The 16,529-nt window shown below is 45.6% G+C and overlaps 1 protein-coding gene across 1 annotated transcript; it reads left to right on the forward strand.

Annotated features, from left to right (window-relative positions):
• The first annotated feature begins 6,807 nt into the window (after positions 1-6,807).
• On the forward strand, positions 6,808-15,215 carry HUS1 (HUS1 checkpoint clamp component). Its single transcript, XM_050891164.1, has 8 exons — positions 6,808-6,879; positions 7,209-7,336; positions 7,889-8,065; positions 8,694-8,801; positions 9,756-9,830; positions 11,864-11,963; positions 12,321-12,452; positions 13,314-15,215. The coding sequence occupies exons 1-8, from the start codon at positions 6,828-6,830 to the stop codon at positions 13,394-13,396; spliced, it is 855 nt and encodes a 284-aa protein (XP_050747121.1). The 5' UTR covers positions 6,808-6,827; the 3' UTR covers positions 13,397-15,215.
• The last annotated feature ends 1,314 nt before the right edge of the window (positions 15,216-16,529 follow it).

Consider the following 16,529-nt stretch of genomic DNA (forward strand, 5'->3'; position numbering starts at 1 on the left):
ATCAGATGATTCAGAACTTGCCACTTTCGTTTAGTTCAGGTTTCATCAAAATTTACAACCAGCCTGTACTGGCTGTAGCTAGCAAAGAGTGGGCTTGTGCCCAGTTCAGAAGTTCAATTTCAGAAATTCACACACAAACATACATACACCCAATTATCTGCCACCTGTCAGCATCCACAATTTTAACTACTTTTCACATACCACAGAAAAGCAATAGGATATTTTTTTGTGCAAGGATTTATTTCATTCTGCTTCAGGGACAGTAAGTTTACTAGAGATGCTGTAGTCCCAGCTTGTGTAGCCTAGTAAATATGATTTTTGCCATGACTAATTAAAGGCCACAGATTTTGTACTGACCTAACAGTGCATGGTCTCAGGACTGGCCTGGCCTGTGCTGGTTTTAGTTTGTCAATTTGTCAAGTGATTACAGTCTCATCTGTTTTAGCTTTAGGTCTGGGAATATCCCATATGGTAAAACTCTGACACATCTAGATAGTCAGTGCGTAACAAAGCCCTTTGTGTTAAGTAGGTTGGGAGAGGTCAAATTGCAACTTTCAAACTTTAGCTGGAAATGAACGAGAAGGGAGCAGGTTGAGGTGAGAAAACATACAAATATAGCCCATTTCAGGTGGCCTAGAAATACGTGGGGGGGGTTTCTCAGCTTTTAAGCACAAGAGCCAGACAAGAATGAAAGTACTGCATTAAATTGAGTGTGTTGAGGATAATTTCTTAATCCAGGTGATACACAGCCCAATCAGAGAAGCGTTACTAGACCTGTTGCTCACAGAAGAACTCACACAGAAGAACTAATTACAGATGTCAAAATTGGTGGCAGCCTGGGCTGCAGTGATCACGCCCTGGTGGAATTCACAATCTTGAGGGATATGGGCCAGGTGAAGAGTAGAGTCACAACCCTGAATTTTAGGAGAGCAAACTTTCAGTTGTTTAAGGAATGAGTGGATGGGACCCCCAGGAAACTGCCTTCAGGGACAAAGGAGCTGAACAGAGCTGGCACTTTTTAAGGACGTTTTTCTTAAGAGCTCTCGATTCCCACATGTAAGAAATTGGGCAAGGAAAGCAGGAGACCAGCATGGCTGAGTAAGGACCCCCTGGTCAAACAAAAGTGTAAGAAGGAAATGCACAGGCAGTGGAACAGGGACGTGTATCCTGGGGAGAATACAGGGATGCTGCCTGGATGTGTAGGGATAGGATCAGGAAAGCTAAGGCACAGTTGGAGCTGAATTTGGCAAGGGATGTGAAGAATAATAAGGGCTTTTACAGGTATGTTGGCCAGAAAAGGAAGATTAAAGAAAATGTACCCATCCTGGTAAATAAGACAGGAGAGCCGGTGACAACCAACATGGAGAAGGCTTAGGTACTCAACAATTTTTTTGCCTCAGTTTTCAGTGGTAATCTCTCTTCCTACATCTCTCAAGCCCCTGAACTTCAAGACAGGGACTGGGGTAATGAAGTCCTTACCATCATAGGAGAAGGTCAGGTTCGAGACTACCTGAGGAACCTGAACATAAATAAGTCCGTGGGACCTGATGAGATACATCCCATGGTCCTGAGGGAATCGGCTGATGTAGTTGCCAAGCCACTCTCCATCATATTTGAGAAGTTATGGCAGTCAGGCCAGTCCCCAGTGACTGGAAACAGGGAAACATCACACCCATTACTAAAAAGGGTGAAAAGGACTACCCTGGGAACTACTGACCAGTCAGCCTCACTTCTGTGCCTGGTAAAATCATGGAGCAGATCCTCCTGGAAGACATGTTGAAACATATGGAAGACAGGGAGGTGATTAGAGACAGCCAACATGGCTTCACCAAGGGCAAATTGTGCATCAGTGGAGAAGGGAAGAACTACAGATGTCATCTACCTTGACTTCTGTAAAGCCTTTGATACAGCCCCCCCCAACATTCTTGCCGCTAAATTGGAGAGATATGGGTTTGACAGATGGACTGTTAGATGAATAAGGAACTGGCTGGATGACCACGTCCAAAGAGTTATAGTAAAAGGCTCAATGTCCAAGTGGTAACGAGTAACGAGTGGTGTCCCACAAGGGTCTGTACTGGGATCAATACTATTTAGTATCTTCATCAATGACATAGACAGTGGCATTGAGTGCACACTCAGCAAATTTGCAGACAACATCAAGCTGAGTGGTGCAATTGATTCACTAGAGGGAAGGGATGCCATTCAGAGGGACCTTGATAGGCTTGAGGAGTGGGCCCGTGTGAACCTTATGAAGTTCAACAAGGCCAAGTGCAAGGGCCTGCACCTGGGTGTGGGCAATCCCCAACATCAATACAGACTGGAGGATGAATGGATTGAGAGCAGCCCTGTGGAAAAGGACGCAGGGATACTGGTGGGTGACAAACTGGATACGAGCTGGCAATGTGCGCTTGCAGCCCAGAAAGCCAATCACATCCTGGGCTGCATAAAGAGAAGCATGGCCAGCAGGTCAAGGGAGGTGATTCTCCCCCTCTACTCCGCTCTGGTGAGACCCCACCTGGAGTACTGCATCCAGCGCTGGGGTCCCCAGTACAAGAAATACATGGACCTGTTAGAGCAGGTCCAGAGGAGGGCCACAAAAATGATCAGAGGGCTGGAATACCTCTCCTATGAAGAAAGGCTGAGAGAGTTGGGGCTGTTCAGCCTGGAGAAGAGAAGGCTCCGGAGAGACCTTATTGCGGCCTTTCAGTACTTAAAGGGGGCTTATAAGAAAGACGAAGAGAGACTTTTTGCTAGGACCTGTAGTGACAAGTCAAGGGGCAATGGTTTTAAACTGAGAGTAGATTTAGATTGGATATAAGGATTAAATTCTTCATGATAAGGGTGGTGAGACACTGGAACAGGTTGCCCAAAGAAGTTGTGGATGCCCCACAATTGGAAGTTTTCAAGGTCAGCTTGGATGAGGCTTTGAGCAACCTTACTGGTGAAACATGTCCCTGCCCATGGCAGGGCGTTTGGACTAGATGATCTTTAAAGGTAAACCATTCTATGATTCTATGATTCTCTTCTATGGTTTGAGTTTGGGTTAGGGGTTAGGGTTAGAAGGGTTAGGGTTTGGCTGAGGAATAGGGGTTAGGGTTAGTGTTAGTGTTAAGGTTAGGGGAAAACATAAAATCACTGCTTTTGAAACACAGAAACACAGGTTGTGGTTATTTGACCTCATTGGGAATTGCCCCGTTCGGGGCGGGGGGTGTGTGTGTGTAGAATAATTCAGAGAGGAAATGACTGATCAGAGTTTGTGATACCAGTCTAGAAAGGAGCTATATAAGTAACAGCAAATATATAAAACTCTCAGTAATGAGAAGTCTGAGAAGAGGGGCTAACCTAGAATATTCAAATGGAAATGAAACATTTGAAAATTCACTAGAAATGCTACATCACTGAGGTACCTTCCATTTATTTTCTTATCTGGTTTTAATGTTATAGCAAGTTCATAATGTGTAGCTTGACTTATTTCTTATTTTGTAATTGTATGCATATAAATCACTCACTGGAATATGAAGCATGAACAGAGTGTAGATATTACCTGAACATACATGTTCTTTTGCCTGCTTCCAATACATTGCCTAAGTAAATATTTAAAAGTACATTTATACAAATTCTTGTACTGTGTCTCTTCCCTGATTACCTAGTCCTATTTAATTAGGTATGTAGAGTATGTATGCTCTACCACAGTGCTTACGTATCAAATAGCTGATTCTAAATGGATGACAAATATAGATAATATGATTCAGCAGATTAATTTCTTAGAAGCTCTAAGAAATTCTAAAGAAGTTCCATTGTCAATTACAATGAAGATCTACAGCATAACTAAATAGGCAACTCTAAAACAAAGTTTTGCAGTATTAACTTCTACCCATCTGACTTGAACAGAGTTGGAAACACATCTCATTCTAGTCTCCTTTTTGTGAAGCCATCGGTACTTTAGGCTTGGCTGCTTTAAAAATATTTCTAAGCTTGATGGCTAAGGACTAAGATGGTAGAGTTAGGCAAACAGCTTGCATCTTCTTCCCACTCTAAGTACTCCAGAAAGGAAATGCTCACCATCCCAAAAGAAGTGCTCTGTTGACATCCATCCGGTAGAACACAGAGGAGGCAGACAGGATTGACAGGCAGGCAAGCCTAAATCATGACTGTTTTGTGGGTATTTGTGACACATTTCTGTTAAAAATGAATTCATCTAAAAAGGTGGGGAAAAAAACACATGCACTTGTAGTACTGTAGAAAAGTCTAGGCCTTTTAATTCCATCTCAGTGTGCCCTGTTAAGAAGTTGCCCTGATCTCAAGCAACAGCTTTGAGAACTGGAGTGCCATGGTTGGGTTCTGAAAATAAAAAGTAGAAGGTTTTGTAGAGTGTTTATAAAAAAGGGGAGAAGTAGTATCTGCAGATACTATTTAGTTCCCAAAGTTATGTGTGCTCTTGTACAAGCTGACATAACAAAGAAACATCAGCAAAGGTCATGGAGTTGCTTTCACTGGCTTTCAGGTGGTGGGGACTGCTGTGTGAAATGTTGGGATACACTACTCACAGAAACGATAGTGGAGCGTGGAGTAGAAATAATTGTCAGGCAAGGAAAGGAGAGAAAGGAACAGTCAGCTTTGAACACCTCAACTTGGCTTAAATTGGAACGTGAGACCCTGAAAGAAATCAAGATGTTAAATGTGAATGAAGGTTAATGCAGGAAGAGGTTAACCTAGTAGGTGACCTACCAGTTATCTCTCAAGATGAAGACTATAAAATTGTTGCTGTTATAGTTCTTCCTAGGTATTCGTGCAATCTGGGCAAGTAAAACTCCAGTGGGCTGACCATCTAGTTCCTCTTTATTCACCCCTGACTTACCAAGAATTTCCAAATCACCCCTCTAGGAATAATTTTTTTCCACCTTTGCAGTTGCTACTTTCCCAGTTTACCTCCCCTTTTCTTGCTACACCTATCAGTGATCTCCCATGTTCCAGTGTAGCCATACATTCACCCAGGGGTCTACCGATTAAAGTAGAGCCTGGAGTGATAAAGAACCATTTCTGCGGTCCTGGGGGCCAATGGGCCCCATGATGCCTCTCAGACCAATTTGACAACAGCAGCCAACAGAAACGGGAACTCAAAAAAGATGAGGGTGTAATATATTCACAGACATTGTGTACCAGATTTGACAGTGAACTATCATCTTGTTAGAATGACTTTTATCAGGGAAATACTACTCTAAAAAATACAGTGTATATCAAACCACAGTGCTAAGTTCATTGGTTGAATATTTGAATCGGGATTGATTCTGCCGAACCCTGCTGCGCTGGAGTGGTTTCTCTAGGAAAATCTTCAGCTGATTTCTGCGAAGTGCACAGGGCCTGGGAGCAACACAGCCAGAGAATAACCTCTCCAGAAACTATTTTCTGCAAGTATGTAGACCCAAGGTTGTTTCTTTTGTTCTTTAATTTTCTTCATAATGACTGTATCGAAAGACAGCATCAAGCCACTGTGAGCAGCATCCCAAGAATATTTCAAAATCAAATGAAAGAAAGGTAATTTAGCTGACCTGGGAAACTTGCAGTGTGACAAAAGCACACCAGACAATCCTGAGGAACCTATGAGGACAGCACTAGAAAACTGTCTCTGCAAACGCTGCAGTTTTCAAGGACTGCAAGGAACCAACACCACCATAGAGGCAAAGGACCAAGTCTCCTGTAGGAAACAGGCATGCTGCATACGGACATGGACAGATAAAGCAACGTTTTTCCTCACTTTGTACTTCCTTGAACTATTCCAGTCTCTGCATAAACCCCTGCACACCATGCACTAAGCTGAAATAGCCCTGGGCAAAGGGAGCCTGTGTGCATGAGGTGCCTGGTCTGACAGAGAGCTCCTTTCTCAAAACACTTTTGGTTGCCCAGCCCTTTCTGGGTGGCCTGGCTAGGGATGGGGAAGAGGAAAGGCCCATTGGAGAGCTCTGTTCTCTCTACTTTCTTACATGACTGCTGCTTTCCTCCCTCGCCATCGCTTCATGTTGGGCATAGTACTCCGCCTGTGCAGAGTCTGGGCCTGGCCCCTGCCGGGGGCTGACGGTTTCTGCTGCAAGGGGCCCCTTGGATTTGAAGAAGAAAATTCCTCGAGACATCGGGATGGGGACCCATACAGATGTGTGGATTTATACATATGTCCTGGGGGCGCCCAGAGGTTTCGCTTTAATTTGAGCTCTTCGGCCCCGGCGGAAGGAAGCCAGCCAGGGCCCGCCGGTGCGAGGCCGCGGCGCCCGCCTCCGCCGCGGCGCCCGCCTCCGCCGCGGCGCCCGCCTCCGCCGCGGCGCCCGCCTCCGCCGCGGCGCCCGCCTCCGCCGCGGCGCCCGCCTCCGCCGCGGCGCCCGCCTCCGCCGCGGCGCCCGCCTCCGCCGCGGCGCCCGCCTCCGCCGCGGCGCCCGCCTCCGCCGCGGCGCCCGCCTCCGCCGCGGCGCCCGCCTCCGCCGCGGCGCCCGCCTCCGCCGCGGCGCCCGCCTCCGCCGCGGCGCCCGCCTCCGCCGCGGCGCCCGCCTCCGCCGCGGCGCCCGCCTCCGCCGCGGCGCCCGCCTCCGCCGCGGCGCCCGCCTCCGCCGCGGCGCCCGCCTCCGCCGCGGCGCCCGCCTCCGCCCCCCCCCCCCCGCCGCGCGCCCGCCTCCGCGCAGCAGGAGAGCAGCTGCAATGGCCGCTCCCCGCGTGGAGCCCTTCGGCCAGAGCCCGCTCTTTCCCTGACTGACTCCTGCCCGGGCCCGCCCTCGGCCGTACCGCTAGCGGCGGGCGGTGCTGCGGCAGCGGGCGGGGCCGGCGGCGGGCCGGGCGCCGCCATGCGATTTCGGGCTAAGATCGTGGATCTCGCCTGCCTCAACCACTTCAGCCGTGAGTTTGCCAGGGCGGCGGGGGCCGGGCCGGAGGATGGCTGTGCCTCGGCGAGCGGCCGGGGCCGCCTTTCCCGGGGAAAGGGAAGAGGAAGGGCCGTGCGCGCCGGCGGCCCCCGGCCCGTGGAAGGCGCCGTGAGGCCCAGGCCGCGGGCCCAGAGGTCTTTCCCGGGGGGAGGCAGCGTGAGGCGCTTTCCTTCGCCCCGAGGTGTTTGGGAGTTGCCACAGCAGCACGAGCTGCGTTTTTGGAGACTGAGCGTTTCTCCCCTGTCCCCCTGGGACGAGGTGTGTGAAGCGGCTACCGCTGTAACGTCCTCCTCCCGCCGCCAGGTGTAATTAACACAATCGCCAAGTTAGCCAAGACCTGCACCCTGCGCCTTACTGTCAGCAAGCTGTATTTCATCCTCTCCGATAAAGTAGCAAATGGAGGCGTCAGTATGTGGTGTGAGCTGTGCCAGGTAAGGCTGGGGAAGTTCAATAACCACGTATTGTTGAAAACCAGAGCATGCAGTTGGGTCTGGTGTATGAGGTATTTCTTGTACACGTAGCCCTCACCTAAGATGTGCCAGGTCTCTCAAGGCCTGTCTGGCCACTGAAGGCACTCTGTGTTGCAGGACTGCCTTTTAGTTGCATAGGCCTGGTGTTTCTGGCTAGACATCCCCTTTACCTTAGTTGTCACTTCAGTGTAAAGCTTCAGCGTGTGCTGGCCCACAAGGGCCTGCCCAAAACTGGAAACAGGGAAGCATAACTCACCCGTCATACCCCTTGTTTTCAGGACTGCTAGGTGTTAGGGGAGGATCTGAAATTAATAGGTTTAGCCTGAAGCAATGGGCCTTCATGCTTATGCAGCCTGTCTTGATTCCTGCAGGTGATGTCAGGCAGAGGAAAGCTTCCCGTAGTACACATGCAGTTCTAAGCTTAAGGTCTGATAGGTAAAACTTACCCCTCTGTCTTTTTTTTTTTTTGTTTTCATTTGCGTTATTTTATTTCCCAACTTTCAAAAATTGCAGGGGAATTTCTTCGATGAATTTCAAATGGAAGGAGTAGCTGCAGAGCACAATGAAATCTATTTAGAGTTGGTGCCTGAGAACCTGTCTAGAGCATTAAAAACTGCCCAGAGTGCTAAGACAGTGAAGATCAAGTTGACTAACAAACACTGTCCCTGTCTCAGAGTTGCTGTGGAGCTAGTAAGTGCAACCATGCTTTTATCTTCATTGTTAAGAAAAAGCTCTTAAAAATTAAGTGCTTTTCCTAAGATCAAATAGAAGCTTTGGTAGTCTTTGGTGTAATTCTAGAAAACTGAATAAAGGCAAATCATGCCATTTTCCATTTCACTAGCCTTTCCTGCCATCGTAGTTGGTAGCACACAGAACCAGCTTTATATTTTCCAAAAGGCAAGGAAGAGGTGGAGGAAGAATGAAAGCTATGTGATTGAAACACCTTCTTCTAATGTCAGCTTTTCTCCGTTTCTTCGTTTCAGTGTAGTGTTTGGCTCTTTGTTTTGCTTTTGATTGTTCTGGCATTCCATTTCAAACTGCTGTCTTCCAAATTTTTTTTTGTTGTTAACACCTCTTCACTGATTCACCTCTTCAGCTCTAAGGATAGCTTATAGATACTAATGACTGATACCTCACAACCTCTTCCTTATTCAGAAGGGAAGTCCGCTTAATAGCGGACCGATAGGAACCTATGGAAAACTGGAACCAAGTGACTAGGGCACTCAGTTATAGTATTTCCCAGAGTGGGTCTGAAAAATTTGAATTTGGAATTCAAGTCCTGTTTTTAACTGCAAGAGCATCCTCTCTCTCCCTCAAGCCATCCTTATCAAGCAGCAGTAGGATGGTGACACATGACATTCCTGTGGGGGTTATTCCCAGAAGATTATGGAATGACTTCAGAGAGCCCAGTGTGCCGGACTTTGATGTAAGCCTCTGTTTTTACATTCCCTATGGAAAGGGGAGGTTGCAAGTGGAGTGCTATTGCTGTGGAGTATACTACCGGTGGGTTTTGGAGAGGAGGTGAAAGGAAAGGGGGAGGCTGGAGGCTAGAGGTTTGGAGAGGGGTGGACATGGCTTCCATCTTGACAAGAGGGTCCAGAACCTGTAAAAACAGCAGGTGGTTACCAGTTATTGCTGTGATACTCAGGGTGGAGGAAGGGAGGAGCAAAGGACTTGCACGGCTTTAGGCAGGAGCGCCTCCAAACCACACAGGTTTAGACTGTTTCAGCTGTTTAGGTACCAAGTGGCCCAAATAATCTGTTCTTTCTGAAATTCATGGCCTACCTGGCAGAGTTAGATATATATGTGTTTCCTCCTGATTTTTATATATCCTCTCTATATCCTTTTTGACTTTTAGCAGAGTTGCAAGGGAAGGTCTTTGGGCGAATGTGCTCCTATTTGAGGTTATGGATGTCTGTTACCTCTATAGCTAAGAGTATTTAAATTCTGAAGACATATGACAGTAGAAACTTGATGTATTTTGTTCTGTTATTTCAGATTTACACTGATGCAATTCCAGAAATGGTTACAGTACCATGGGACTCATGTTCTTTCCTTTTTGGCTATAGTAACTATTAACCGCTCAGTATCACAGATGAGGGTTCATGTGAGAATCTGATCTGCAAAAACCTGTCTCTATTTTGAACACAGACTTGGGATAGTATGTCTGAAGCAATTGCTAAAGTGATGGCCTATTGGTATAATGGGAAAGAGCTCCTCTGTTCCTGAGTCATTTGCTGATTTCAGTTAAATATTGTGCTCCCTGCACTCAACAGATAACTGAGTCCAAAATAAGATAGAATTGAAGGGAGAAATAAATGCATCACATCCCAGTCACACATGAAATATTTGTGCAAATGTAGTTCTTATGTCTTTCTAGGTCAGTATTTACCTACCAGTGCTGAAAACAATGAAGAGTGTTGTGGAGAGAATGAAGAATCTTAGCAATTCCATTGTAAGTTAAGGCACTTCAGGCATGTGTCCTACAGACCTTATTTTATCTTGCACATAGCATGTTTCCCTGTTGCCCAAACTGGTGCTCCTGTATTATATCGTATTTTGGGATGGGTCAGACATTGAACTAAAGGCACCTGAAGACTGTCTAAGGGCTGAAGAGAATGGTGGGATTTATTTTAGGATTTATACTGAAGAGCTCATCCTGGGCTTCTCAGAAAGTGGTGCTCTTTGTACTGAATCCTTGAAAGAACATGGCATTGTGTTGCTACAAGCCACTTTATAGCTGGTAAGAAATTGCGGTCCTTCAGGAAGCTAGCTGGAGACTTTCTGGGTGATTTCATTAAAGAAATGCCTATTAAGTGAGTCTTGTGTTAGGTGTCTGTGTGAATGAACTTTAGGTAAACTTGAGGTAGGATTTAAAGGAAATCCTACTAATAGCTCCTGGATGTCAGCCTGTGCTTTAGACTCTGACATGGTGGGTTTCCAGTCCACCCTGGGTTTCTGGAGTGCTGGTGGGCCTTCCATTGAAAGAAGACCTCTGCAGTTGGCCAGAAAAGGGTTTGATTTTTTTTTTTAGTTGTTGTCACCAGAACTGACTGACATGAAAGTTAGTAAGTAAGCATAGAGCTTTGGAATAGTTTGGTTTTGGGGCTGTTCATACCAATTTTGATAAATGGGAAATTTTCTGTAAACTGAGAATCCTGAAATTGGGACAGTCTCCGTCTTCCAAGGCTTGGAAGAGTTGAGAGATTACCCTGGGTTTCTGGCAATTTTGCAAATGGCAGTCATCCTGCAAACACAAAAGTAAGCACTTCAGACTCTTCTCCTTTGTCAGTCTTTTGGGGATTTTATTTTTTCTCTCTCCTTCCTTCCCCCATGTCTTCAGTGGAAGTGCTTACACACAACTAAGCACAGTGTATAACTGCTTTGTTTCCAGAGTTGAGGATCTCTTCTCACACAGGATAGCTGTATGATGGGATTGAACTTTGGTGTTCAGCAACACTCAGAAGAGGTAGCATGTCAACACTGGGCATACCCACCTTCCTAAGTTCCTTACCTCTTGCTCCAAAGCAGGGACATAAATAACTCTCTGTGGAATAGCTTTGATAGCTCTAAGGAGGAGGCAGACTACATGCATCCTCTGTGTGCTTTCCTGTTATTAAGAACAAAAACATCAAGTGTCACAATTAAATATTTGTGCTAGATGCATCCTGGTAGTAAAACTGGTCAAGATCAGTGCTGCAAAAAGGGCTTAGAAGCTCTTTCAAATAGTACTTGGCCACTCTTTGGGAGCATTCATCTGTGGGCATCGCCCGTTCTGTAGGAGATTCTGGTTGTGATATGAGCGTGTCTTATTGAGAATTCTTCTAATCACAGAAATGAAGTGCTTAGATGTGCTTTAGGAATCTTCTGATCTGCTTGGGATTTGTGTAAGATCATATATAGTCTCCTGGTTGGACACTTTGTCAGGATGGAATTTGAAAGCTTTCAGCACTTTTCCAGGATTTCTAGCAGTTCAAAGTCCTGCTTGGAGTTACTGCTCTGGTGCAGCTGTTGTCTTTTTTTAAGTCTTGGAAAGCAACACTGCAACTGCAGGTCAGCTTTTGGTGCATCCCATTTTCTGTGAGTGTCATATGGACTGTGTAGGTGCCTTTCTGTTTGTTGAAAAGCTGGATGGAAATGCAGGAAACCTTGCATTTCTCCAGCTTCAGTCTCTTATTTCTAAAGCCTTTTCCTCAGCACATGAACTTCCCAAAGCCAGTACTTTTTCTAAAAGTACTGGAGAGCAATTGAATTTCTTTCTTTTCATAATTTCAGGGAGGTTGGTCTGGGATAATTCACATAGGAATGATGAGAAATGCATTTTGTAGCTGAACATTCAAATGTTCAAACCATGTTCAAAAAGTACAGTTGAACTGTGAAGGCACTGAAGTGCTTCTGGAAGCTTGTATTTGAACAAAGCTGCACTTTATTCTGTAATTCTGCGGTGCGGAAGTGGCTCGCCTAAAATTGAGATTGATTGTATTGCAGGTGATTGAAGCAAACTTGAGTGGAGAAATGAACTTGAAAATAGAAACTGACTTAGTATCTGTAACAACACATTTTAAAGACTTGGGAAATCCTCCCTGGGGTAAGTTTCCCTGTTTGTTGCCTCTTGTGTCTGTCTGATCTCATTACTTAAGTGTGATGCTGATAACAGTACTTACCTTCTGTTAGTCCTTACAAAATAGCATCGAGTACTTTGAAGTCTTCAAATGAAATCTTAGAAAGAAAAGTGGCCAATGGCTGTTTCATGTTTGTGGGGGGAATCTCTTCCAGTATCCTTGACAACTTTGTAGGAAAACTGGGCTTTCTCTTCTTTGCACTGGTGTTTCAGAAAAACAACCCATTTGAGTACCAGCTGTTCAGTGATTATCAGGTGTGTCCTTGTAGGTGTTGAGACTCCTTCTGATGTTTTGACTGAAGTGTTGTGTTCTTATGCTTTTAGCATCAGAGGATGGATGTCAAAGCTCTGCTCAAGGCAGAGATCTGGAAAGCATGGCTGAGGCACGCATAGACATCAAGAAGCTGCAGCAGCTGCTTGCTGGACAGCAGGTCAATCCCACAAAAGCATTGTGCAGTAAGTTCAACAGCTCTGCTTGCAAACTGCAGTTAAGGAGGGATGTTTGCCATACTTGTAGTCTCAGCAGAACAGCATATCTTCCGTTTTGTGTGTTTGAAACTTGACTATTTTTACTGTACCTGAGGACTTTTAATATTTCTATTTTTAGGCAGTAAGCTTCAGGCCTTAGGTGTTTGGGGAAGAAAAAAAAAAACATTAAAAAAATAAGCCAGGCCCTTTTATAAGTATCAAGTTGAATACTCTGACTAATCATGTGTGTCTTCTTGTTGTCTTTGTTTTGAAGTTACTATTTTTTTATTATTATTTTGACGTATTATTTTTTTGAAAGTCTTAAAACAAAGCCCCTAGTTTCTAGCAGAGAAACTGGGATTTATTGACATGTTTGTTTTGGGTTTTTTTCTCAGACGCTTTCTTACATTCAGCACCAAATTAGTTCTAATACCAAAATGCTTTTTATGCAGCTAGTGTTTCTAACCATAGAAACGATGTTCTTTTTAGCAGAAGCCTATGCAGGGTTTTATATCCTATTGTGATAGCTCTGTGTGCTTTTACTGAGAACATCTCTGTATTATGGTTTAGTGCAGATGCTAAGACTTTGCCAAGGAAGATGTAAATCATAGGTGTAGCATTATAGGCCTATATGTTACGTATTTCCTTTTTGGTATCAGCTTTCATAGACTCTTTAGTAATGCTTCATAGACGCTCAAGGACTTAAATATTATGGGATGATATGTCTAGTCATCCTTCTGTCAGAAGTGGTAGAAGCATTGTATTCTTATGGTGGCATTCTGTAGAAAATGTAATTTTAAAGTATTTTTCCTGCTTTAAACTGGATTTGTGGTTTTTTTCTCTTTACAGATATTGTGAGTAAAAGAATTGTCCACTTCATCTTGCTCCATGAGGATGTTTCACTTCAGTATTTTATTCCAGCACTTGCCTGAATGTTTTGGCATCTCGGTCACTTTCCAACCTGAGGCCTTTTCCATGAAGTCTGAAAACTTTCATGAGTTGCTGGAGTAGTCTCATGTGATATGCTGTTAGATGCAGCCATCAGATGGACATTATTTCCATATTTATGAAATTATGCGAAATATCTCCTCATCCAGAAGGCCATTTTTGCGAAGTTACATGCTATGAAAGACACAGCACTGGGGAGCTGGCATATCTGAGCGTTACAGGGAGCAAAACTGAAATTTGTATGTGCTTTTGGGATGCTTTGAGCTGTGGGGAAGGCAACGTAGTGTTTTTTTTTTCTCGTCGACAAACATAAAGGTAGAATAGACCTCTGGAGCTGCTGCTGGGTGTATTCAGTGTTGGACAATGCCGCTTGAACTTAAGGGATCTCTGAGGAAGCTGTCATACCTCCATGGAGCAGGAGAGCCCTCTGGAGGGTTGACAGATTGGTATTTGCCTGGGCAGCTAAGCACAGCCCTCCTGAAGTCGTGCTGGATTGACTTCTGTTCCAGCCGTGATGTGTATGGACTTGATGCTGCTGCATGTTGTGCAGCAGAAATGTGTCTGAGGCAGAGGAGCTTCCTGTGGCTGCCAGCATGTAACGGAGTGTAATAGATGCTAAGGAGCACCAACAGCTCAGCAGCGTTTGTTTGTACCTCGTTGTATCTTTTGGTCTGACTTGCTCCAGCATACCTCAGTAGTTCTGTTAGTGCGTGAACTGATGTGTTTAGCTCTTGGCCTGAGAGGATGAGATAAACAGTCGGAATTATCTTGTTAATGTTGGCAGTGAAGGTCTCTATCTGTGTACAGAATGAATATCAGATGAAGACATCTGTGAAATAAAGGGCAAGTTATCTGTGGATCACATTTTTTTCCCTCTTTCAGATGGAAAGCATTGTACAACCTGTGTTGTCATGGCATCAGACATGGTGAGATTGCATCTAGACTCTGATGCTGAGCAGCCAAGAGCATGACTAAGTCTCACTGACAGGAGTACTGCCCCTGCTTCTACTTTCTGATTATCTTCTGAGGTCTTTTCCTCCTTATTCCATGTGTGATTGTATTTGTTATCCAGCCATCTTCCGTATAGCCTTTGGTGTTCCACAGGGTTTTGAATACCTTGTGAAACTTCTTGTTTTAGAAATAGTGAGTCTTTGCTGCCAAATGGGACTGGGAGTTTCTACTAGACGGTAACTCTTGTCGTCGTCAGAAGTGTGGTTTTGGTTTGGTTTGTTTTTTTCCCCAAGGGGTGTTGAGGTTAAGGGAGCAATTAATCTTTCTGTTCTTGCAGATGCAAATGGTCAAGAGAAGGCTGAAGGAGAGGCAGTGGCCTGGGAATGTTATGCTTCTTTGCCTTCTACCATTTCTATCAGACTAACCAGAAAGCATCTTTCGAATCCTGTTAGTTTTCATGTGCAACTGCAATTACCCAAAAAGTCCGTGTAAGATGAAAATAGCTGTACACCACCAGGTTACAGCAATTGCATGGTAAGAGGTATGTGGTAAATATTCCTGGGTTTTCTCCTGAGGAGAGGGGAGAAACTGTCAGAGTATGATACAGAGTATGCACTATGAAAATAGGCTTTGAAATCTTTGGATTTTCTCCTTTGAAAAATGTGTTCTGTATAGCCTGATGGAAATGGCTTTTAAGAACTAGTAATAATGGCCTCTCAGCTGTGCGGGCTCTATGATTGCTATTTTTAAAAAGAGATCAGAAGTTACAATTGCAAGAAGATGTGTTGGTGTGGGTTTTTTTTTTTTTTAATAATAAATAAATAAAAGTGGAAGTAATGCTGGTACAGGTCAGGAGTATGCAGTGAGATGTCCATTTCGTATTCTGGAGGGGAGGAGGCTAGATGGACTAACAGGTGAAGTCTCTCCAGCCCCAGTGCTTTCTTACCCTTCCCACCTAAATGCAGCACAAGGATACAGCTCAGCTCTGCCTTCCAGTTCATGCATACTGATCAGAGAGAAAATAATACTCGGGTTTAAACCTGCTGTCATGTGTGAATCCAGTTGTCGGAGCCTTGAGGGCAGTATTGGGCCTTAATGGCCCTGAGCAGCTTCACCAGGGACCCCTACCCACCCCCTGTCCATGGGTCCACAGATCCTATTTCAGCTCAGGCTGTGACATCCTGTACTCTCCTAAGCTATGTTGTAGGTGGGCCTGGGCCCAGCCCTATTCCTGAATTGATGTTTGGATTTCCTGGGTTGGCTTCAGATGGGAGCTGTTGCTCTCACCACCTGGTTCTGCTTGCCTGGTTTAGGTTCTACGGGCCTGTGCCCCAGCTGTAGGGGTGCTGCCTAGCGTGCATTGTAGCCACCCTCTGCTCCTGGCTCCTCACTCCTGGAGCAGCCTTGCTCTTGCTGCTCCCTAACACCAATAATGAGAAGTATTTCTCATTAACAGTCCTAGCTGGTTCCACATGACAAACCGATTGTTTTATGCCAGAAAATTTTTGTTGTGGCTTAAGCCACCAAGACAAAACAGAGTTAAGAGCCACTGGTGGGACTACAAAATAACTGTAAGACCATCCAGCTTCTCTCCAACATTTTGTTCTCCTAACGCACATTTCTGTTACAGGATGTTAGGAGCGGCCACCGCTTCCAGCAGCTCTGGCCCAGGACTCCTCCTGCACAGCTACTGGAGCCCAGCCTCAGGTACCTGAGTACCAGGGATGTGTGTGCCCTGGGCTGAGGGATGTAGCTGCTGCTCTCCCACTTGCAGGTTCAACCAGCAGTGAAGCTGAGCTTGTGTCCCAGAGGCACGTACAGACACACACAGGACACTGACATGGCTGGTCACAGACTGCCACAGACAAGCCATGCCTTCAACTGCATCTACGTCCAGGACCCACGTAAAACAAGCACAGGCAGCCACATCCCCTTCATCTGGCAGAGACAGAAGGTCACTAGTGCAGGCACACACACAATGCTCTCTAGGTTCACAAGCACATACACATTTGAGTACTTCCACTGTCCACCTAGTACCCCGCCCAGATCCTGGCCCTCTTACCCGCGTTGTTGGTCCCCTATTTGCTGGCACGTCCAGGTCTGTGCTCGCTAGCAAACATGCAGCACTGACACTCTTGTCCCACAGGCATCCCATGCTCATGGGTC

Source organism: Gymnogyps californianus, chromosome 2 (assembly GCF_018139145.2).
Source record: "Gymnogyps californianus isolate 813 chromosome 2, ASM1813914v2, whole genome shotgun sequence".
Taxonomy (NCBI): Eukaryota; Metazoa; Chordata; class Aves; order Accipitriformes; family Cathartidae; genus Gymnogyps; species Gymnogyps californianus.